This window comes from Aplysia californica, unplaced genomic scaffold, assembly GCF_000002075.1.
Source record: "Aplysia californica isolate F4 #8 unplaced genomic scaffold, AplCal3.0 scaffold00080, whole genome shotgun sequence".
NCBI classification, from domain to species: domain Eukaryota; kingdom Metazoa; phylum Mollusca; class Gastropoda; order Aplysiida; family Aplysiidae; genus Aplysia; species Aplysia californica.
The window spans coordinates 928,806-952,900 of NW_004797350.1; the positions used below are offsets into that span (position 1 = coordinate 928,806).

Here is a 24,095-nt window from a genome sequence, read left to right on the forward strand (position 1 = left end):
CTCCTTTGTTTCCACCCATTTGACCCACCCATTTATGTAACGCAAGCACAAGCAATCGATGCCACTCTTCCCTTGCGATTCAGATAACTTTTTTTTTTGACTGGCCGTATAATCAGGGCGGCAAGCAGTAGACAAATGTCACCCCTATGGCTATCCAGGAAAGTTTCCATGCCAATGCACCACTTGAGCACTTTGAAGACAAGAAATGATGAGATTTCACACCCACACCATCCTGACCATCTGCACCACTCAGGGCTCGCAGATGTGGGGTAATGACTCTACTCAAACTGAACCCCAAGCATTTTCCGTCTTGACAACCTTGCGAAGAGGAAGGGAATGACATTTTTTTCCGTGTTCGGATCGCGATGGTTTCAGTCCTAGATAGATGCATTATAGTAGAATTAATGAAGGCTGTTCAGTTTATTCGTGTTTAGCGCATCTGCAATCTGCAACCAGCACTGCATGCTTCCCAGGAAACCAAGAATGTTCCAGAGTCTTGTACAAGGGTCTGCCGGGATAATAATAGTTGTGAAGTTCATAGAGCTTGCTGTAGAGCATGCTGAATGCAATTATTACATAACTGAGTGCCAGTGCTATGCAACAATCATGATTTGCCTGCTGTGTAAAGATAGTAAGTTGTGTAGTACTGTTTTTGCTGTTGTTAGCGATCCAGTTTGTTGTTGTTAGCGATCCAGAAGTACTGTTTTTCAATTCTATTTATTGTGATAGATCTATATATAGAAGTGCAGAATTATTTTCCTTTCTTTACCGTAGCCTGCCTATTCTTATGTCTTTTTCTTTTTTTTCGTCCTCTACTATTCCATCTTTTTTCTCTCCCCTGCCTTCGCTCACGTCTTTAAAAGACAGAAATTACTGATATAGTTCATGATAAAATTGCATTTAAGTGGGTTGTTTCCATTGTTTTCGCTTTGGTGAACCATTGAACAGTCGTCCAAATATGTTTTTCAAATCTCAATTATGTATGTTGAGTTCACTGGTGTAACGGACATGTGTATTTGTGGGAGTAGAATTAACCTTTCCTTGACTTTCCCCCCAAGATGAGAGCGCCATCCATTTTGCTCAAGCGGAAAAGCTGTTTTATGAATCGGCTTTAATAGAAACTGGAGAGATTCAAAAGAAACTGGGTAGGTGATTAGTTTTTCTGGTTCTCAGAACTGCAACTATTAATGCTATTACTTTATTTATTTGATACACTTTGTACGCAGTAGAAAAATATGGAGCACCGTACCTCTTGACTACGAGAGCCCCTGTTTGTTTTGGGGTTGTTTTTTAAAAAAATATAATGAATGACACCATTCACGACATCCACCTGTCCAAGACAACTTCTTTTCTTCTCGATTTATGTGTGACAATCTTGGACAATTTTGACTACATTTTAAGACAAAACTGACTGGCTTTCACTCATCCTGGCCTCAGTGTTGGTACTCATTGCTGTCACATCTGAGACGCTTTCAGGGGCTGCTTTCCATGTAGTTTCTGTTTCTTCATCACACGGTGTACTGTATAGTCATATGTGAACATGTGTTTTATGGAAATGGATGATCTTGACTTCATGTGCAGGCTTTTGGAATCATTTATGTTCACAACCAGTAGAACTGAGTCAAGGCCAATGCACAGCGGACGAAATCAGCTGAAATTGCGCCTTTAGTTGAACTGCAGCTCCCGCTGTCCTTAGGTGATTAATCACCCCGCGCGGTATCTGTTGACCTTTTTTATTGGGGTCATTTGACCTCTTCGCACCATTATAAACTGGGGTGCGTTCTTGATAAAATTGTTTCATTTACTATCTCAATTGCAGTAGTGCTGTTAGACCCTTCAAGTAGTTTTAATTTATAGGCTTTAGCAACACCATTTCTCCTCCTCTTAAAGAAAGTCCCAGACTTCTATGTGTTATAACAAGTGTTCTACACGTGTCTGTTTGCTGCTTGTGTAACACGCTTTTCTTATTTCAAATTGAGGATAAATAATCATTTGTTGCAAGAACGGTGCATTGAATTTTTTGGGGATTCGTATGTGCGTGTTCACTAATAAATCCTGTTTTAAAAGTGTAAATTTCAGTACGACGGCAGTTGTGGTTGTTAAGCTACATCGGATTATTTGGGCCTACGAATTCACTAACGTTATTGCCGTATACAACGAAGACCTTAGAATGGAGCACAACCCTGAAAGTCATGTATCCGCTTTAAAGTCTGTGTAGACTGTGAGGAAGACTGAACATTACAGGGAAGCAGAGAAAACCATTTAAAAGCCGCATTTGTGTTCAGAAATAGCCAGTGATCTCATCCTTGTGTTTGGGTTGAGTATCAAAGATGACTCTAGTGACAAACACTACAAATTTGTGTTTTAAATGCTATAAACCAATCCATGGCGCTAAACGTGGAAATTGTGCAGTGTCCCTAAAAACAATAAGAGACACTTTTGACAGCAAGATACATGATTAAACATTGACAGAGGGTCATGATTTATTTCATTAAATTTAAACATGATAGTTGCGGATGATGTTGGCAATGTTAAGAAATGGGGTCAGAAATTGAATAAAGTTTCAAACTCACTTTGTTTCATCTTTGTGTCGTTCCCGAAAGCAAAGATATTGAGTTTTTAGTGGAGATTCACAGCTTTTCTCAATCTGGCCTCGGTTTCCCTAGTCAGCTGTCACTTGTGACTACTCTTGATTAAAACATACCACTCAAGGATCGCGGGTATCACCCGTCAGAGTGTCAGCACTTACATATGTACAGTATACCTATCCCAACTAGATAAGTAAAGAATTGAAAGCGTTGGTCAGTTTGCGAAGTTATTCACGTTTAAATTCAAACAACACTGAAATGGAATCTGATTCAGTAGAAACATGTCTAGGAGAATGTCTATGTCATTTTTTTAAATGTAAGAAAAAATCAAAGAAAAACAACACAAACTTGAAACTTGCACAATTTGTACAGTTTACCTATTCTAAGTAGATTTGTAAAAAGAAATGCAACCGTTGGTCAGTTTATGAATGAAGTTATTTACATTTAGATTGAAACAACACTGAAAATGGAATCCGATTCAGTAGAAACACGTCTAGGAGAATGTCTACACTATGTCATTTTTTTTTTATCACAGAAAAGCGACACAAAGTTGAAACTTGCACAATTTGTACAGTATACCTATCCCAACTAGATTTGTAAAAAGATTTGAAACCGTTGGTCAGATTATGATGTTATTCAAGTTAAAATTCAAATAACACTGAATATGGAATCTGATTCGGTAGAAACACGTTTTTGAGAAAATATTTCAATAAAATCAAAATTGTGAATGGAGATCGACCAAAATTATATAATCTTGTAGGGGGAGAGCTGAGCTTTGAAATGAGGGATCATGCAGTGACATCGCATCTTTAGATCTGGAGATATCGGGGTGGGAAAGACACCATAATTTGGAGGAATTGCATTACGCAGGCAGGCGGGGGCGTGACCATGGCTGACCACTGATTTAATGACCAACACTTGGGTGGCACTGACCGCTGGCACAGAGCAACTAAAGGAGTGGTTTTCGGGCGAGTTGAACAGCCATGGTGCAGGCTTGGTTGTGATGCAATTAGGATGATTTTTATTTTGAAATGTGTTTTTTTTTTTTTTTTTTTTTTTTTCAGAGGAAGTGGCCAGTTCTGAAGGATCTGAAGTGCCCACTGATTTAAATGAACTCAACCTGAACGCTCTGAGGGCAGAGGAGTATGAACATTTGGCGAAATTGTGCTTGGATAAAAAACAGTATGTCTATATATATTAAATGTAATTCATATACATGTGGAATGTTCTTTAATGTAAGCATGTAGTAGTGGTAAGCTTATTTCTGTGTGTACTTCGAATATTCATGGGGACATATGTGTATAAATGAGGGATCCGGATTAGAAAGACTAATGTGGTATTGTCAGTATGTTAAGTGTTTTAGCGCCCATAAATGGCTGCTCGCACTGTATGCCTCCCACGAAGTTGAGATTGTTTCAGATTGCTCTCAGGTCTGCTGGGGTATTAGTATAGATTGTGAAGCCCATAGAGCTTGCTGTTCAGCAGGGATTTGTGCTATATGCTATCACTATATCTATAATTATTATTATTATTATATTAAGCATAACAAAGGAGTCCATGGTTGAATATTCATGCTATGTGGCCAAACTGAAGGGTAAATAAAATATGTATGGCAGGTTTGGGGCAAAGTTTCTAGTTGATTTTATCATTGCATTCATTCCTTTGTTGTTTGCAAGATGCTGTCATGTCTTCGTACAGAATTTAAAAAATTCTAATCAACATTTCTACCTTCTCAGGTCACAGTTGGCACTTGAATATGCGGGTAAAGTAAGTACTTTTTATTGCTCATAGTTTTTATGTGGTTCAGATGGGAATTTGTATTTTGAGCAATGAGATCAACCTTTACTCATTAATACTCTTGACAAAGCAAGATAGAAATTAAGAAGAATACAGAAGGAGATCAGTTTTCTGCTGGTTGCTTTGGGGGAAAATGTATCTCTTGATTATTTTGTTTGATCCATATTTCTAGTCTTTTGTTGGGCTTTAAAAAATTTTGATGCTGCAATATAAGTCTTTGTAGAAATTGATTATCTATGCCAGTGCTTGAAATTTTATGCTGGTAATATGTTGTTGAAAACATGAAGTATTTACAGAGGTTTAATTGATCGTGAATTTTTCCATATTTTTACCAGTGTACAAAGCTTCGTCAACAAATCTATGGAGACAATCATGAGAAAACCAAAACATCACTGAACATGTTTGCAAGCATCTATGCAGAGGTTGGGAAATCTCAGTACACAGGTGAGTAGGCATACCCTCAGAGAGTTGATCCTATGTCAAAGGTACTCTAATTTTTAAGTCACATTGACATGCTGAAATCGCCAGACTAAGACAGCATATATATATTAATAATATATACCCAATGTATAAAGGTAATTGATGCCTCTACGAGTATATTATCAATGGGTCAAACAAAGCTTTCAAATCGTCTTGAAAGGGAACCTTATTCACCTTTACTGTGAAGAGATTTGAAGCCCTAGGCCTGCATTGTGTTTTCTGTTTTTAAAAAGTTATAGCTTTTTTAAAGAAATGTGAAGCTCCATTTCATGACTTGTAATGCAACCATAAATAGACAAAAGTATATTTTATAAGGTTTAGCTTATTAGGGTATCATATTTATGGCAACTAACTGGGCCTTAACTTGAAGAAAAACAACAAAAGATGAAAAAAGAATATCCAGCTGATTGTGCAGTTTGATAATGACCTCACCCTTTAACTTTCTTGACAAAGTAAAGTAGCTCTCCAGCACATCGATTTCTTATAGTATCTGGGGGTTTTTTTTTTACGTTTTACCTTCCTAAATATATGGCTTCTGGTTATTTCAGATTCTATCAACCTTCTCAACGAAGACCCTGTAAATGAAACCAACAACCAATCAACTCCTGCTGCAAATTCCAAGGAGGCTCGTCAGGTCCCTGAAGTGGTTATGTCCAGTCCTGCTGGGGGTGAGCCCGTGTCCATTCTGAGGCAAAGGTCACATCAAGGGGATGAGAGCCCCACCAAGGAACCAGGTACCCATTTACACTGTTCCGTTTACAGACTCTGTGTTGACAATTGGTACTTCCCACTGTCAAGCTGTAATTTGTGGACAGTATATTTTCTTAAATCAACAGGTTTTAGGAATAGTTGGTGTGGAGTACTAGATGAAAGATTTTAGGTTCATGTTAGGTCCTTATGATAAGAAAATAAATACAGATTATTCTGTTTACAGACTCTATGTTGCCAATTGGTACTTACCACAGTCTGGCTGTAATTTTTGGAGGGTATTATATCTTTTTTAATTAACAGGTTTTATGGGAAGTTTCTGTGGAGTACTGTAAAGTGTTCAGACAAGTTTATTGTGTCATGGGATACAAAGAGAATGCTATTAAGCCTGTATCATCTCTGTCAGAATTGAGATACATAAAGGAGAATATATTATAAGTGACGGTGTGTGTGTGTGTATATAGAGGCTTGTAATGTGCACATCAGAGCATGTGGACGTGAAACACTCCAAGGGAGAAGAAAAGAAAACATTGAATAATGTAGGGTAACATTTTATAATTGATGCTGGAAACATATTTTTAAAAATTGTGTTGTGGTTTGTTGTCTTTGCAATGTCAATTCTGAAAATGATGTGTTTCAAGAGGTTTATGGATGATTTATTTGATAAAGATGTAAAAATAATTTATTATTGTTGTAAGCCGATCATAGTACGCAAAAAACTTGAGACTGCTGAGCCCGTTTGCCTCTTGTACACAGGAGAAAGAAATTTCGAGCTTCAGGCTGACAAGAAGTTGAAGTTTTGTCTGAGATAAGTAACCTTTTAGAATATTTCCCTTTATTTAATATTTGCACTTTTGTTGTGACTATATCATCAGAGCGGGAGAGGAAACAAGTGAGGTTCCATGAGTCTGTGGAGGAAAGTTTGAAACTGAAAGAAAAAGGTATGGTATGAAAAAATGTTCTTTGCTTGTGTTTAAGATGTCATGGAGGCGCCTGTCATGATAAGCTATGAACTGTGGGTGTTTTCTGTTTTGTTCTATGATTCTTCTCCAATCACACCCTCGAGATAGCAAGATGGAATTTCAGGGAAAAGAATTGCGTTGAGTGAAATTGAACTTCAATATTTGTAATGTTCAGTCAAGTACCATTCATTTTTCCTCTTGCCCCTGTTGGTCTTATCAGTCTCTAGTTTTTAGTCTGACTTAGGTTAGTGTATGGCAAAGACTTAGGTTAGTGTATGGCAAAGCTTTCTGACATGCCACATCTGTCATTGGGGTAGATGGCATGGGCTATTTTTTTACTCATGTGATAAGAGTCTTCCTTCTTTCTTTTTTTTTAACCTTACTGTACTTGAGGATTATGTCTGGGTTTTTTTTCTATTTTTGCTTGATGGTGATAAACTTGTAGTACCATTAATCAAATTGTAAATAATAGATTTTTAAATATTTTTTTTATTTGGCCTATTGTAAAAGTATTGTTATATGAAAGGCTAATGAAAGTTGTTTTTTTTTTTTCTTTCTCAAAATGAAATATGACCAAGGAAACCTCCTCATCTTCTTACTGGCGGCTGTGATTGCATTAATACTCACTGTTTTCTGTTAACGTAAAGTACACCATGTTGTATTTGAAGATTATCTTTGTATTTCTGCTGTTTTTGCAGCAAATTGTTGTTCTTTCCATTGTGTGTCCTTTGGCTGTGCGTCCTTTGGTGCTTTTGACTCTTGTTTTTTGTTTTGTTTTTTATTTCTGTATAGTTACAAGATTAAGGCCTAAGTCATAGTTGTTTGTAGTTGGCGGGTGCTCTGGTGGGGTTTGCTCCTTTTTTCCTATCAAACATTTAATGTTCTTATATCTCCTCCTTTTTTGTGTTTGTTTCTCTCTTATATACAACCTTATTGTGTTGCAAGTGCCATAAAACTGAAATTATAGTATATGTTGTTGTTTGCCTTGATTGAAATGGGTCTCTTAGTAGATTATGCCTTCTTGCTGTATGTAATGTTAGCATTATTTCAATTGTAATGCACAATTTTGCACTTTGAAAGTAAAGAAGTGTTGTTAGGTTTTTTTGTTTGAAAGCTCAGTTTCACGTCTAAATATCCTAAATTGTGCACAATTCAGGAAAAACAAGGTCATGATATATTGTTACATATAGTATCGTTAATTTTAAGAACCAAATGTTGTTTATTGTGCCAGAAGATATTTAGTCCTTTAAATAGTTTTGTTTGTGTTTTCATAGCATTGTAAATTTGTGTACGAAAATTTTCCCCCCTAAGACATTCATGTTTCTTGCATCAAACTAGGAAAAACAAAATTCAAAATTTAAATATTGTTATTATTTACTTTTTATTTTGGAGCGAAGAGGGAGGGGGGGATTAATGGTGTGTTTACTCTTTTTTTTTTTCGGCAAGTTTCTCATAAATCGACCTCAGTGCTACTCAATGACTCAATGATTGTCTCTGCCTGTCCCCCTCCCCAGAGGAGTTTGCGTCGCTGACCATCACACTGATTGTCCTGTCCGTGTGTTTCGTCATCCTTGCCTCCATGGGCATGTGGCTGTACTGTTCCCTCAACAGAGGGCAAAGCTGCCAGTATATCTCTGCTCAACTACGCAAGTGGCTCCGGTATATCCAGTACAACTTCTATACGCTAACAGCTCCAAGGGTTCCGACGTGAAGGAAGGCAACAAGAAAGATTTCTTCTGGATGAGGTGTTCAAGAAAGAAGAAATCTGTTATTGAAATAAGTTTCAGCCTAAAATTATGTAACAGTTAAAGGACAAAATACTTCATTTTATCATAACTGAAGATTTGCAAAGTAGTGTGATCTAGGGCTGCTATTGATACTGTAAACAATTTGGTCTTGCATCCTCACAGCAATGCTCAAACTGCTGTAAGTTTACCTCTTATTTTGAAAAATCTCTTCCATAATGTTTTGGGGTAGCAATGTCATGAAAGTTATTGTGAATTTGAGTTTTTTTCTTTCCCTGTCTCGCCTTATACATCCATCCTCAAGATTTTATCAAATCTAACACACAAGTTGGTAATTTACTTTTGCCTATTCTACTCTACTTTTTTTTTCTTTGCATATACTTCCAACTATGAATGAATCTGTTTTAAGCTGAAGAGTATAGAGAGATAAAATCAACTCTTTGTTCACAAAATCTCACAAAACTTGAATCTTAATCCTAGATTTTTTAAAGGGAGGAATCACCAGTACGTCTTACGTATCTCAACATCAATCAGACATTTCTTGCAAACTGACTTCTATTACCAGACATTATTATTTGCAGCTTGTTTAATACGTTTATTATATTCAAAATACCAAACTGACTGATCAGAATCAACATTACTATATTTTTATGTGTACGTGGCTATTGGATAAATAACTTTTGCATATATATTTATTATTATGTGTGTGTGTTAACAGTGTATCTCAACTTGCAGGTATCTGCACTACTGTATGAGATATGTATGGTTACATTGATGTCAACTAAAATTGTGTGGAGAATTTAACTTGCAGCTTATTTTTTTACAGGTTTTTTTTCAATATCCGCCAATTATTCTAATTTTCCTATGGCTTTTTGGGCACCCAAGTTTTTTGGCGATTTGGTTGATGCCAAAGTGAATAAGTTGCTTTATCAACATCTGTAGTGTAGCGGTTAGGTGTTTTGCTGTCGCACGTAAAAACACTTACAGGTACATGAAAGGAAAATGTTTTAATTTTTTTTAATGGGCCAAAAGAAAATGTGTAAGAGCCTTTGGCATGATTTCAACATAATCAATTATATAGATGCATTATTTTGTATGCTTTTCTTTTTCCAGATTTGTTGTTTTAGCACACAAAAATGTGACTTGATCATTCTATGCAATTAGAAGCCAAACACTTTTATTTTCACTGTATAACCAATACTTTGCATTAATTGATATCTTCTATTATGCTATTTCTTTTAAAAGCAATGTAAGCATATTTTATAACTTCTGAGTTGTTTGTATGCTGGTTTTATGAGATTACCTACCGTCAGGTGTAACTTTCTGAAATGGGAAAAAGGTCTTTCCTCTTTCTTTCTTTGTCTTTTGATTTCATGTTCTGAAGGTGGACAACAGCTATATTTATCAGGTTTTTCATGTGTTTACCTACAGAGATTGCAAATTGAAAGGCAATACTTGAACTTGTAGCAGTTTTTCATTTTGTATTTTGGAGTGGAGAGTGATTTCATGAAGCCTACCCGCATAGTGAAATATTGTGCGATTTGCCAACTATTTTTTTTTCATGTGCCTTAATGCTTTGTTTTGCGATATAGAAAGTTGCTGCTTTCTTTTATATTAAGAATTTTTTTTGTTTTCTTAGTAGTTTTGAGATATTTTTAAACTGAATGATAGAAAAGACGACCAGAAATTTACTGTGACTTACTACTGAAATTGTATCAAAGAGACTAGTCATAACTATTTGAATATATGGGAAGCATAAATAATATGTATACATCTGTGCAATTCGCAGGTATATTTTGTGAAACCAAGAACATTAACTCAATACACACAGAGCAACAACCCTGTCATTGCTGCCCGAACGTGCCATCCTTAAAGGGACGGCAGTCATCATTTTCCGCATGGTTTTGTTTCCCCAGTGCCCACTGCTATTAATGCATTATTTTGCACCATCCAAATATATTTGGGTCAAGACCTGAAGCTTTACACAGTATAACATGGATAGCTCAAATTCGTCGGAACCAGCCTCGGTAGTTTGAGGGATATCTTAAAAAATGAAGAAGAAGAAAAAACGGGACCGCAGGCATATTCAACGGATGTATGATTTCGAGTCTTCTGTGTTCGTCCTATCCGTGTTATACTGTAGTTAGTTTTGTTATTAGCTAGCTTTTTTGTCTGTAGTGTTGATCAAAATAAGTCACCCTTTTGTTTCCATGGGCAGCAATGGCTTAGGGCAACAGATTATGCAAAACAAAAGCCCTTGAATGCTTTTCCCTCGACTAACCAATTGATGTGTTTTTATTCTGATTATACCGTAGGTCGCGCTGGCTCAGATTTCAAATAATAATTCCCAACTAGTAGAAATAACCGTATCGATACTGAAAACGGTGATGAAGCTGACCTGACTTTGTGGGCATGACACTCCAGCAGTAGGTCAGTAGATGAATGATCCGTTAGTTCTAACTTGCCCCCAAAATTTAGATCCAGTACCGTACTAGCAATGTCAAAACAGCTTGTACAAACTTCTAGTTCTAGCACTAGTTAAAGAAAAGAGCAGTGACAGGAGCTTCCTGTACTTTATGTTCGAGTTCTACTGTCAGTGGAGACTGGGTTGGGGTTAACTACAGCATTTCATTTCAATTTCAATTTCTCCAAATTACTTAACAAAATCTGAACTGGAACAGGTAGGCTTACTTGTGTGGTATGGCTGCACTGAAGATTTACATGTAAACATTTCTGCTGTGTATCAGTTTATATTTCATGGTTAATGATTGATGACATTATGCTGGATGGAATTCAACAAATTAGTGAAATTGATTTTTTGTTCAATTATTACCTCCTTTGTTGCATAATTGCTCTTATGTAATAACAAAAACACCATGCAATCTCTCTATTGTGATAGCCAATTCAATTATCTTTACAGTAGTATACAATATATATTGTTGAAAACCTGGCAGCAGAGCCAATTTGATTAAGGTACCCTATTATAATAAGAGCTACTTAGTAAATTGGTTCCGGCGTAATGGGCAAATCAGTAGCAAAGACACTAGGTTCAATGAGTGAAGAGAAAAAATTTGATGACATTTTTGGCTTTGTTGACCTGTCTCTGCACTGGCATTTGGAGATAAATGGCATAGGCCTACATAACTCTGTGTTCAGAAAACAGAAATGTTTCTGCATTCAAATGTTTATCCCTTGAAGCGTTGCTCCTCAAAGCTTACAAGTGGTTCTTAAAACTTGATCAGGCTTTATCTTCAAAGGTCATTACAAACTTATTAGAGTAACAGTCAAATTTTCAAACTCTTGTGCATACATAGTCTCTGCTTCATGTACTCAAGCAATAGCATTATAGCCCTTCTTTATTCCCATCACAGTCCAGTGTTTTGGGCATGCATTTTGCAGTGATTTTGCTAATAAGACTTTGTTCTTTCTTTCATTCAAAATGTTTAGATTCAAAGAAGAAACACATTTTTCATATGTGGTTTGTTTTCAAGCATTCTATCTTAAGTGTATATCCTGGGTGATATGTGGTGATGATAATTTTTACTATGGCATTCCAATATTTTGTTTTAGTACACAGCGTGTGGTTTGAGAAATACCATTCCTTTCTATAGACTTTTTTTTTCCCCCTTAGACCTTTTTACTATGGCATGATAGTTTTGCAGTTTGTCTTTCAAGCCCCTAGTCTCTTATCTATCTTTCATTCTGTTGTAATTATCAGAATGCATTGACATTTTTTAAAATCGACTTTGAAATATTTCTCACCGTACTAGAGGTATTTTGTGTGTGTATGTGTGTTGGTATTGTATGTTATAGTTATTTTTTCTGTCATGAATTATGTGCATATTTAGAAGTTCGTAATTAAATTGATAAATGTGTGTGTACTTTGGCTCAGTTGTGTGCCTTTTGCTTAATAGGAGTAAGGCATTTTGTATGTTTTGCACCTTTTTAGTTGTGGCTTTTCTGTGATACATTGATTGGTTTATGCATAGCTTTACAAGGTGCTTCTCTTTGCCTTAATACATTGTATGCAGAATACCTCTCTCTACTCACAGTTGTTGATGGATGCAAACTTTGATTGCTGAAGTCTGGGCGGAAACTCTGATTGCCGAAGTCACTACATTTTTCTTTCAGATGCTAGCTAAGTGTCAACCTTCTTTTCTTTCTTTTGTAATTATGCGCATTTTTTTTTTTCGTTTTCAATTTTTTTTTCTTCTGTTATTTTCATGAGAATTTTAAGGAAGTGTTTCACTTTATTTTAACGCCCCTGGTTCTTGTTGTTTTTTTCCTCAATTGTATGACTTTGATGTGCCCATGCTGAACAGTAGTTCTGGGTACTGTTGAACTCTACAGAAATCAATTTTAAAACTATTTCAGAATATTGCAGAGCTGTGCTTTGCATACAAATTTTTAATGTCTTTATTTTGTTCAGTTTTATGTTGGCAACATGCCACTAACATAGGAAATGTCATGTTGTAATTTCATTTGAGTGTTCTTTGGTCAATGAGGTTATGGTACCATATGCCGGATTTGTTTAATGTTACATTATATTTCTAAAAATATGTTTTTGATTTGCTAACTTATATTATGAGATCTCTAAAATCCTCAACAGTCCAGTGTGCTTTAAGTTCAATGCCCCACGTGTATGTAGAGCGATTAGGTCTTATAACTCTAGTCAAATTTTAAATGAAACTAAATGACAATTGCAGTTTTTCAAACATGAGTAATGAGAGTATTGTACCTGCTCCCAGAACTTTTGCTGTAGGTGTAGAACATTGCAAATGACATGTCATCAGGTACTGACCCTTCATTTTTTCCCTTAAATTTCTCAGATTTGCCTAATACCCTTACCCTTATTCTGTCCCCAAAATTACCTCAACTGGGTATGGAGCTTTCAAAATGACCTATACTGAGTAAACAGACCATCAAGTGTCACTGTAAAAGCACTTTCTTCATTTTAAATAAGGTTAAGTTGAAATCCCTTGTTTTCTCCCCTTTCCCAGTTCAAACACCACTGTCCTCTATGTTGACACATCTTTTCTGGAGTCTAGATCCACCCAGTCTGGTGACTGGTGGTTTCCATTTTCTTGTGTAATTTTGTTATGTTTTTAATGTTGTGCTCTAATAGAAATCTACACTAAGGGTCATTTGATTTTAATTATTGCCTTTGACGTGTTAAATTATTAATGTAACATAAATTAACAGCGTTGCAATTTTTCTCTCGTTGCTTTGTTATTGATATCTAGAAAATCCAGCTATGTGTTGCACTTTCAACAGGTATCTTCTTTGCATCAAACTTTTAGGTCATGTGAAGCCTTGATTTTTAATCATGATACTGTAAAGAAATATGATACACAAAGATGCTATGATTCAACAGTAGAGGCCTTTTTGCTGGTTAAGGTTTATTCTCTGATAGACATGATACATAAATCTTTCATAAAAGGAAAGGGCTTGTTGATCCTTTGTCGGAACACTGTTGTGAAAGGTCGGAACGCTGTGGAGAGGAAATATATTTTCATGGACAGAGAAAGAACATCCAGTCCACACTCGAATCTAAGTAGGCCTATCATCCTTCAATGTGACAGATCCAAGTCTATTATATTTACAGTAGAACACGGCTATAGCGGGACTTTTGGTTCCAGAAGAAAAATGCTGCTGTCAGCGAGTTCCCACTATAGGATTAGGAATGCAAAGGGGAAATTACCCGAAATTTTCTAAAAATCCACATGGTTACCTCCCTTCCATATATCAATAAAATTTGCGCTTAAGATTAGTCTTCCTTTTACTTTTATTGTCAACTTCGTTGATTATCTCGGCCTTTAATTCGAGTGAGAAGCTTTTCCTTTTATCTTTGTTGGAAGTCATCTTTTCCTCGGTCTCGTTGCTTGTGCTGTCTATCATACCAGTACGCCTATTGTTCTGATCATAACTGGTGAATTGGATGCGTGCGTATGCCTCCGAGCATCAACGATTGCAATTCAATGAATCGGGAATAACACACTACATGCTCTCCTCTTCTTTTACTTTTTGGCTTAACCTAGGCCTAGGGCTATGGCCTATACGCTCTCATACTCATACTGAGCGTCTAAGCTACGGCACATCACTTTTGGAGTGGCTCCCGTGATGCGTCTCTCCGCACCCTCTCTCTCTGCCACCTGCCCCACCTCACTCATCACTGGACTGGCCAATCACAATGCCGCACTGCAGACTGCCTGTTTGGAGCCCTCCTACAGCCCCTCCAAACCCTTCCCCCCCAGCTAGAGCTCGCCCGATGCCTCTGTATCCGAGTTTGGGCCTTTCCTTGCCCCGCTAAACCCAAGCACAGTTAATTGAGTTAACATAGAACAAAACCCAAAGATCCCGGTAAGGTCCCGCTGCCGCTATAGTCATGTTCTACTTTACCAACTGCACAGGAGTGGGAAGAGACCCGTTTTTAGAGTGACAAATATGTCTCACTCTGGAACTTCGGAATCATTTGAGATTGGGTTTCTGTCCAAATAATCCTTTCCACCGCTGAATTTATATATTTTTCCCAAAAAAAGAGAGAAAATCAAAATATGCGATGGTCGTTATGACCATACTGATGGCCACAACATCTCATATGGTACAGGAAAGAAGCAGGGCAGATACACAGAAACAACATGGGAAATAAAAGAAATAGGATATAAGACCCTCCATCCACCTATGCATAAAAAGGTTCACAAGAAAGAATGTTCAAGTTCAAATTACTGGAGGGAAGCCTTTGTTCCTCGCCGTGGATTCAGACCCAAGTCCACAGCTGGTGATCAGTTCAGTTCCAGTGGAGTTTCCATTGTTGGAAAAGATTGTAACTGAACTGTTCTGTATGAGTATAATTCATCAGAGGGTCTGAATTCCATAGAAAAGGGGTGTGGTGAAATTTCAGTATTGTTTTTCTTTTTGTTATTGTTTTTTTTTTTTAAGTGAAAGTTTTCTCACAAGCTAAGAAATTATAACAACATGAATGTCTGTCATTATTTCCAGTACTAAAAAAAAGATAAAACAATATATGGAGAGAGATATATATATATATGTTGTTCACCTAACCATTATTGTTTAGTTTTATTAGGTGCTTTTTTTTTTTTTTAAAGAATGTCTTGATTGTTCCTGTGCTGTCTGCAAAGACATGAGTTTGTTGTTTTACATTTTGTAAATTCACAATGTTGTGTTGTTATTTGGTTTGTTGCTTTTTAGCCTTCTAACATTTGTCATAACATTTTTGATTCTCTTATTTCAGGTTTTATGCAATAATTTGTTCTTTTTGTTTACTCAAGGCATAATCATGTAAACTAATTTATTCTAAGTAGACCTTTCTTCTATAATTTATTTGGATGGAGATTTGTACTGCCAAACTGATTTGTACACTGCAGAGCAGTGCTTTTAACATGACATGGTACGGTTAAGTATGCAGTACTTGAAAAAAGAATTCTTGATAAAATTACAGCATGTATCAACATGAATTTGAATCACCCAGTTTTGATCAAGGGCTAATTTCTAATTCTGTTGCTTTTCTCCCACGCTCTGTTGAGTTATAATTATCAACAAAAAGAGACTTGTGTTTTCATAAATTCAAGAACTCCATGCGTTACTGTATTATAATTATAGTAATTATAGGCTTCAGCTCTTTCTCTTTAACTTTAAGTAAGCAGTCTGGTGTCATTTTCTTTCATGTGTTTAATCACTTGACTATTTGAAAATCAAAAGTATGGAATAAAACAGACATTTTTGTGTACCTGGTCATCGGGGAGTTTTTTTTTTAATTTGAAATCTCCACGTTAGTCCTTGTTCAGTTGCATTATACTTGGAGGAAACACAAGTTGGCTCCATTTCACAAGAGGAGACAAGTTAACCCTATCCGTGCATCGTGTTTTACTATCGTATCCATACGACATGGAGAACTCTGTGCCACCACTTTCCAAAGAGGAAATTTACTTGTTAATCCGATCTGTACGCTTTGCATAGCAGTCTGTCAAAATGATTTTTTGAGAAATACTGAGTTTCAAAGAGATCTTCGTACTAGAAGTATTCTAAAATGTGAAGAATACAACCCCTGGGGCGTACGGATAAGGTTAAGATTATGATAATGCAGAAAAGAAGTGGAAAACCCTATTGAGAGCACTCACCAACTACCCACGAGGCATTAGTAAGGAATAAATAAACTCTTCTACTTTGTGGATGTTTGAAGGATGTTGGTACTGTAATCTTCTCAGAATCTGATTGCCTCACTCTCACTCTTAAAGGAGAATATTTTAATTTCAGAGACCACCAGACACTTGTTTTTGGAGATGTCATTTATAGATTTAATTTGCCTCATCATGAAATCACCCTGACACTGTATGATGAGAAAATTTTGTGGAAAGGAAGTGAAAAGTTCCTACCCCATTCTATACGGTTGCCATTTTGTAACTTCTACTTGATGTGGTGCTGTAAGTTGTAAGAGAAACATGTTATTCTGGGGACAGGCAGGAGGAAACATCAAGATCATGAAGTAAAAAATTGTTTTCCTTAAAATTAAAAATGCCTGAGTGACATTATCAAGTTGACTGTGTTTCACTACTACTGTGAAATGGACCCACGGAAAAAGTTTTCAGTATCCGGTGAACTGAGATTCAGGGAGAATGATGAAAATACAATTCACACTACAAAAGTAAGCATGATACACATGTGAATGTTAAAAGTTGAGAAAAGGTGAAGAAATCAGCATCATTCCTTCAGTCACAACCAAGCTCTATAAAAAAAGCACAACGTCAGCTCAGTTAGTTTTAATGTTGGGTTATAGTGTGAATGACTGAGGTTCTTCTCTACAATAACAGTGGGGTTCATATTTTTCAACGCAAATGATTTGAGAGTTTCAAGTATCACCATCTACTTTTAATGCCGTTAAGTCCTACTTCTGTGCAAACTAAAAAAATGTCATTCTTGAATCTTAATTTTTTTTTTTTCTGTTTCAGTCAGGCATGGATAGCTCAAACATGCCGCGGATTGACACATATGCGAGGCAGCGTGGTGGAATCGGGCTCTCGTCAATTTTTGGACATGTGGAGTTATTGGTATCATCTGAAAGCTGGTTTATTTGCCTTGCTTCCAATGAAATAAATATCCTTTTATCTTGGATAGAACTCGACATATTTGCGATCGAAGGAAGTAAGGTCGCCTGGTTTCAGTGGTGAAATTAGCGAGAAAATAGCCGCTTAAGTTTGATTACTGTAACAGCTAAAGAGTCTTTGAAACTGAAAAATGAAATATTTTGTGCCTTTAACTCAAAGTTTTTCAGTAAATTCACCCGCAAATGTGTTTTCATATGGACATAAAAGAGGTTAAGCCAAAAATAAAAATTTCTATAAAAATGTCCATACTGGCAGAAAAATGCCTCTTTCTCCAATTTTGCTATTTTGACGAGCGCCTGATTTCACCACGCTGCCTCACATATGTGTTCTACACATCCACAATTAGGGTCAACGGGTTATAACTATTACAAAAAATGAAAGAGATCAGTCAGGGAATGGCAAATTTGTACGAGCTATCTTTGATTTTGAGTGTTCCATGTTCATGTTATCCGTGCCGACTGTATTTTGAACATTCCCAAAGGGGGACATTAACATGTTCTCATGCACAGTAGAATTGTAAATGGGCCGATTCATCAATGTCGTGCTCATAACTGTGCCTGAACTGCAACAGGGAACAGAGCTGCTTTTTCTTTCCTAATCCTTACAATCGACAATTTTCCTCTATTTCTTTTGTATTTTGTCACATTCTTGTGACTCGCTATTTCCGGGGTGCGTTGATAGTCGAAGCACACTTTATGCTATTGAAGCTAGAGAGGTGAGCAGAGTAAGCCTGATTCCCTGTATGAACTTCTCTGTTGACATCCACCCCTTGGCGCTCAAATGACCTTATGCTGTTGCGAGCGCCATAAAAACTCTACTAAAGTAATCTACACTATTTTGAAAAGGATAATTCTACACCACGCCATACAATGCAGAACAGTGTAGTTTTGAATGGTTCCTTGGAAAAACCCAGTGGCATCGGTAGTCTAGTGGTTAGGCTACCAGACTCATTATCGTGAAATTGCGGGTTCGGGGGTTCGGGCTTCAACTCGGTGCAACGTGTCCTTGGGAAAGGCACTTTACACAAATGTGCCACTTGGTTCAGTCCTTCGTCGATGGACGTTAAACACTGATGTCCCGCTTCTTATAACCTAATAGTGTTGATAGGGGCCCTCCAGGTTTTTCAAATTAAATGTATGAAAAGGAACACCTAATGCAGTGGAACTCGGATTCAACGAGCTCCGATTCAACGAGCTCCGATTCAACGAGATGAGATAGATTCTCCGTTTTTCTTCTGTAAAATCAATAAAAAATAACCCAGATTCAACGTGCACTTAAATATCAGCGAGCTCGGATTCAACGAGGTTGCTTCCAGGGTGAACAGCCCCTGCAGACGTGGCTCCGCTCATTTTTCTCCCAGAACGAACTTTATCTATTCCCGAAAACCATCCATTGCACCTGCTTCGTGAACTATTATTCACTTAGTCGATTGCATGCAACCAATCAGCGGCCTTTTTTTTTCATACCAACACACGCATTGTTGGCACGCGCACGTGTCTACTCTGGCATGTGTCGGGGTCGGATGGGCGGCATGCACATGTGTGGCTGTGTGTGCATGTCGGGGAGGGGGGGGGGACACTAGCGGTCCGGGCGTTGAACGTCGCAGACATGTCAGTCTTTTTGCCCTCGGCAACAGATCATGATTACAATGATAAGCTAGTCTTGACATTGATCTACGTAATGAATTGTGCACTGGTCTATGGAATAAGTTGTCGTATGCTAGACTCTACACAGCAACACAACTTTTTGGTAAACAATCGAGATGACACAGGCGTGTGGATTTTAACTAATCAGTCTTTTTTTTTTCTACACAGCTCATAATATGCAGGTATTTCAGGCACTACTTGTGACTTTTCTTTATACATATATTACTTGCTCAGTGCCTGTAATTATCCAAACAAAACCTTGTGTTTGCTATACGAACACTCTGATTCAACAAGATTTTAGGTCAGATGCTGCGACCTTGTTGAATCCGAGTTCCGCTGTGTATAGTTTTTGCACCTCTATACCACCGTTCACTAACTATCTTGCCCCTCTATTGCCCTCTATACTGCTGGCAAATTGGCCACTAAAGGTACACAATACGCTCAATTGCAACATTTTTGACAGAAATGTAACGATGAAATTTCACATGAAATTTTATTGCGAACAAATTTTTTAAAAACAGACAAGGAGATGAATAATTTTGAAAAATAAGGACCACACACATACACAATATATACCAACATACAACCCCATTTATGCTCTAAACACTCAATTTCAAGCATATTAGCAAAAATAAAACTTAAGGCATTGGGTCTGAAACGTGTCAGACTTGGTCAACAAACAAAAACAGTATACCAGTGTTAGAGTTAGTGAGAGAGCAAACAAAAAAGAAATGTGTTAAACAAATGGACACTTAGAAAAGAAAAAGATGGATCTGACACATTTATTCACATTATCATTACAACAAGAGGACATCATGTGTACTTTGTTCATTATATGTTTGATGCCCTTTTCAACACATTTTAAAAAACCATGACAAAAATATATAGGCTATACCAGAGGTAAAGTGGAGCCTGCAACCGAAATCTGTGGGACCACCAGATTTCCTCTGGTTTAGCCAGTTTTTATTTCATAGAGAGGTTGTTCAAATGGAAGAGTAATAAAATTCAGGACTTTCTTTTCTTTTGGTTTACTGTTGTTTTTTTTATTAAACATGTTTGATTTTAAGCGGGCTTTACTCTCTAGAAATGCACCAGACTGAGGAGAAAAAAAACCTGGGTCAGGGGTACGTGGAGAGGGAGGGGTTATGGGCAGAGAAAAGTGAATGCAGATTCCTAGACACTGGGCCAGGATAAACTTGGACTGGAAAAAAATGCACTGGACACCCAGCATCAGACAAATTGTTTTAAAGGTCGCTGTGCTCCATAGGGAGTTCGAAGGCTTGAAGAAAGAAACTAAGGCTGAAAAACGAACATGAAAATTTAACGCTTGAAAGTCATATAGACGACTACGGATGAATTGATGGATGTCGTTGGGGGAGTGAAAAAAAGATCAATTCATCTTAAGTTCAACTTAACTGTTGGGACCTGTAAAGATGAAAAGGTGCTGGGACACGAGAAAAAGATCAACTTAACCAAAGATCAACTCAAGCGAGTTCAACACAAGAGGAGTAGTCAACTGTGTACAGTGGAATCCTGTTATAACGAGAGGGAGGGGACCGGTGCGAAATGTGCGTTACAAGGATTCTCGTTACAAGGGATCCAGTAATAAATTCAAAGGAAATAATACAGTACGCCTAATCTATGAGTACGATGTTCTGTTTATATTTCTTTTTGTTATCTCCCCTGATGGTGATATTGTTCAACAAGACCTCTTGGTCTTACTTGATCAAAAATCGAATCGGGTTTCTATCTCTATCGCTTGCAATATTGACAGAAAGGGCTCTAGGCTAACTCGCCCGCTGTGTTGTTCACCACCATACCACACCCCATGGTGCGTTCCATCTGCTTACGCGCGTCACACATTCGCTCCATCTATCACAGCATTGTGACCTCTCCATCCCCGCATCGGAGAAGTGAGAGGCATGGTAGTGGTAGGCCTAGATAATCTAGACGCGATGCGTTAGACTGCTTGTCTGCGCATACCACACCCTCCCCACTCATTCACTTCGGCCTTCATTGTAGGCACACGTGGGCTCTCCCATTCTTTGTTTCGATCAAGGAGTTGATCATGCGTAAGGTCCTTTGTTTCCCAAGATCACCAACAACTTTCTCAACTGGCGAGGTTTTGCAATGTATAATTGGCCTATGCGCTGTGCACAGCAGCAGCAATATTCCGCTATAACCGACTCGCATTTTTGTCTGATAGCGCTATAGCAATATTTTGTTTACAAAGGTAAAGAGGAGAAAAAAAAGGGGTTTTAGAATAGTGTCTTTATAACAGACCTTGTTATTTCAGGACCCGTTATAAGTGGACTCCACTGTATACTATATACACATGACATGTTAAAAAATTTAAAGACAAACTTGATCTCTATACTATAATTGAGCAACACAATAATTATTCTTTAGACAAATTCCTAAAACTTTCCTCAGCTTCAAGCATCATGTACATGGACGCTCATCATAAAATTCATACTCTTCTTTCCCATTTAATTTTGCACACAAAAGTGACAAGAGCACCACCACAAGTTCCACAGTCAATCAAAAACAAATTATGAGTCAAGTAGATCTAATCTAGGTGGATGAATTTTAAACCACTAGACAAAAAGATACCAGACAAAAAAATATGTATTATAATCATTCATGTTTCTAAATGTTTAGTCGTGAAAACAATAGGCCTACAAAGTTATTATGTTATAATAACTTATAATGTATCATATATATGTACTGAAAATTACTTGCCTTGCAGAGTGAGCTTTCAATTTTTTTTTTAAATCAGCTTTTTTCACACAGACTACAAAATTTTGATTTTTGCATCGTAATAGACTATATTCTAACCACATGAAAACTGTAGCCTATAATTCACACCTTACATTTTATACTTATAGAACAATTTCGAATCTGTACGGTAGACAAAAAAAGTTTACAAGCTGAAACTGAAATTCAGATAGAAGAATAATAAAGTTATGAACAGGGTTTTGGGTTGAGCTTGTTAAGTTTGGGAATGAGGTACACAGCCCTGATAGGCCTACATTCATAAAAACCAAGCTGCACACAATGGCTCTATTTAAGATCAAATTCAACAGATCATGCTCTGAGAAAGTTAAGAATCCAAAGTCCCTGTTTGTGACCCTCCAAAAGTATGCCTAAACGGGACAGGGAACTGCACTCATTGTTTATATAGTAGAGTAACTTAGTATTTAAAAAACTTTAACTTTAAAATTTCATAAATCAAAATCCATGTCCTCCATAGTTGGGCTGATTTATTATTTGACACTCTCCATCCTGCACAAACACACTTTTGGAAGCCTTTCAGCAAAGAATGTGATGTTCTGGTTCCATGGTCACTAAGCTCCACACTGTGAGACCTCGACTGCAACTTGTTGAGAGACCTTTCCTTGGTGTTGAGAATGAAGGCGAAAAAGTGTCTGAAGGTGCAGGGTGTTTCACACACAAAAAAGCAGTATTATATATTATTATGACATCAATATTCTGTGAGAAGAGAAGATTGATCCCAGTGTCCTTTTCTTCATAAATGGAAACGTGGACCGATGTCAAATGGAGTATGGACAAATATAATTTGTTACGACATCAAATTATCATCAAAATTTTTAAGCGGCATCATTTCGCCTCTAGATCTAGATCTAGACTCTAGATTTAGACATCTAGATCTATATCTAGACTCTAGATCTATCTAGTCACTAGTCTAGCCTAACTCATGCAGAGAGTCATCACAACACTCAACACAGACCAAGTAAAAGGAAAGCATTTTAAAACAGCGCTTCTTTTACATTTTTTCAAGTCCTTGAGCAAATTGTGTTATTTCTTTCCCAATGTACTTGGCAAGTTCTTCCTTTGATGCTCTGGGGTGTTCCTTTACGTGTTTCGCAATGTTCATGATTGCTGCCGTTCTCAGGGCTTCGAGTTCCCTTTCCCCACTCAATTTCTGCCACACATCATTCAGTAAACGTATCGCTGCTATCCTCTCAGCCAGGTCGGTATTTCCAGAATGGGCCCACACTAATGTTGAGATTTGCTCTAGCATGTTTAGGTCAATTGACGCCAAATCCATGCTGACGGTAGTAGTAGAGTGAAGAGAAACAACCGGAGAAGAATAGCGGACGACGTACCGTTACAACACAACCTCCAAATTGCAATGTTTGTCAGTCGTCAGTGTTTACTTCCGTGATAGAGCGGAAATAAAATTCATTTATTTACATGGATATGCGCCTGCGTGAGCAATAGTATGGTACACCTATACTTTTCATCCCGAATCGACGTGCTGCTTTATGGAACATGAACTGGTGTTTTAATTATTGTAAAAATACGGGTATTATAAAAATGAACTGACTTTACTATTTGTATGTTAATCAGCTAGACGTAATTGTAAAAACGATGTATTTTTGTTAACCCTTTATTAACAAAACTGTACATTCCATACGTGGTAAAACGGTATTCCATACAGTATTTTCTCGATCCCCTTCCGGTTATCAGTGGGTCATTGTTATGTTTGGGAGGACTGCTTGGGCGACGTGCTAGTTTTGGTGACTGGTCTTTGTTGTCTACCATTCAAATTCAAGTTATCTGGAAACAAAGGGATTATGATACAGTAAGATTGTGTGTGTCCTGTCAGGTCTCATACTGTGTGATTCACCCAGGTTCTTGTAACTTGTCATCTGTTGTGGCAGGTAGATTCTATGTATGAAATCAATTTCTATTTTTTTCCCTTTGGTTTGTTTGATGAAGACTTTTTTTGTGGACTCACTTGGTCGTGGTTCCTATGGCCTATCATCAGAGACCATTGTCATCATCTTAAGGATGAGTAGATCTAGATATAGGTGTTTTTTAGTGTTGAGTCAGAATGACTGTATACCCTGTATTTATATAAGAGAAGTCTTTGAATCTCACCTGATCGAACCAAGAAAGCCCAGATGGATTGCCTTGCCTTTAGTAAAGCAGCATCGGATCGGCATCAGCCAAGCTTAGTTTGCCTGTAACCTCATCCTCACCAGGTCATCACCTTTTTTTCCTTCCTCACTGCACCCCC

The 24,095-nt window shown here is 37.3% G+C and overlaps 2 protein-coding genes across 2 annotated transcripts in view; both read left to right on the forward strand.

Moving 5' to 3' along the window:
- Positions 1-10,332, forward strand: part of LOC101850320 — a gene marked incomplete in the record, with an annotated part of 12,750 nt that extends 2,418 nt beyond the window's left edge. The window contains 7 exon segments of the mRNA XM_013080287.2: positions 1,059-1,145; positions 3,653-3,770; positions 4,325-4,355; positions 4,721-4,829; positions 5,414-5,599; positions 6,449-6,514; positions 8,050-10,332. Of these exon segments, the coding sequence (XP_012935741.1) occupies positions 1,059-1,145; positions 3,653-3,770; positions 4,325-4,355; positions 4,721-4,829; positions 5,414-5,599; positions 6,449-6,514; positions 8,050-8,246 (794 nt within the window).
- A 13,203-nt stretch (positions 10,333-23,535) lies between these two features.
- Positions 23,536-24,095, forward strand: part of LOC101863733 (protein pellino) — a 23,444-nt gene continuing 22,884 nt past the window's right edge. The window contains exon 1 of the mRNA XM_005094349.3: positions 23,536-23,657. The gene's annotated coding sequence lies outside the window, so the exon portion shown is untranslated. The remainder of the gene's footprint in view (positions 23,658-24,095) is intronic.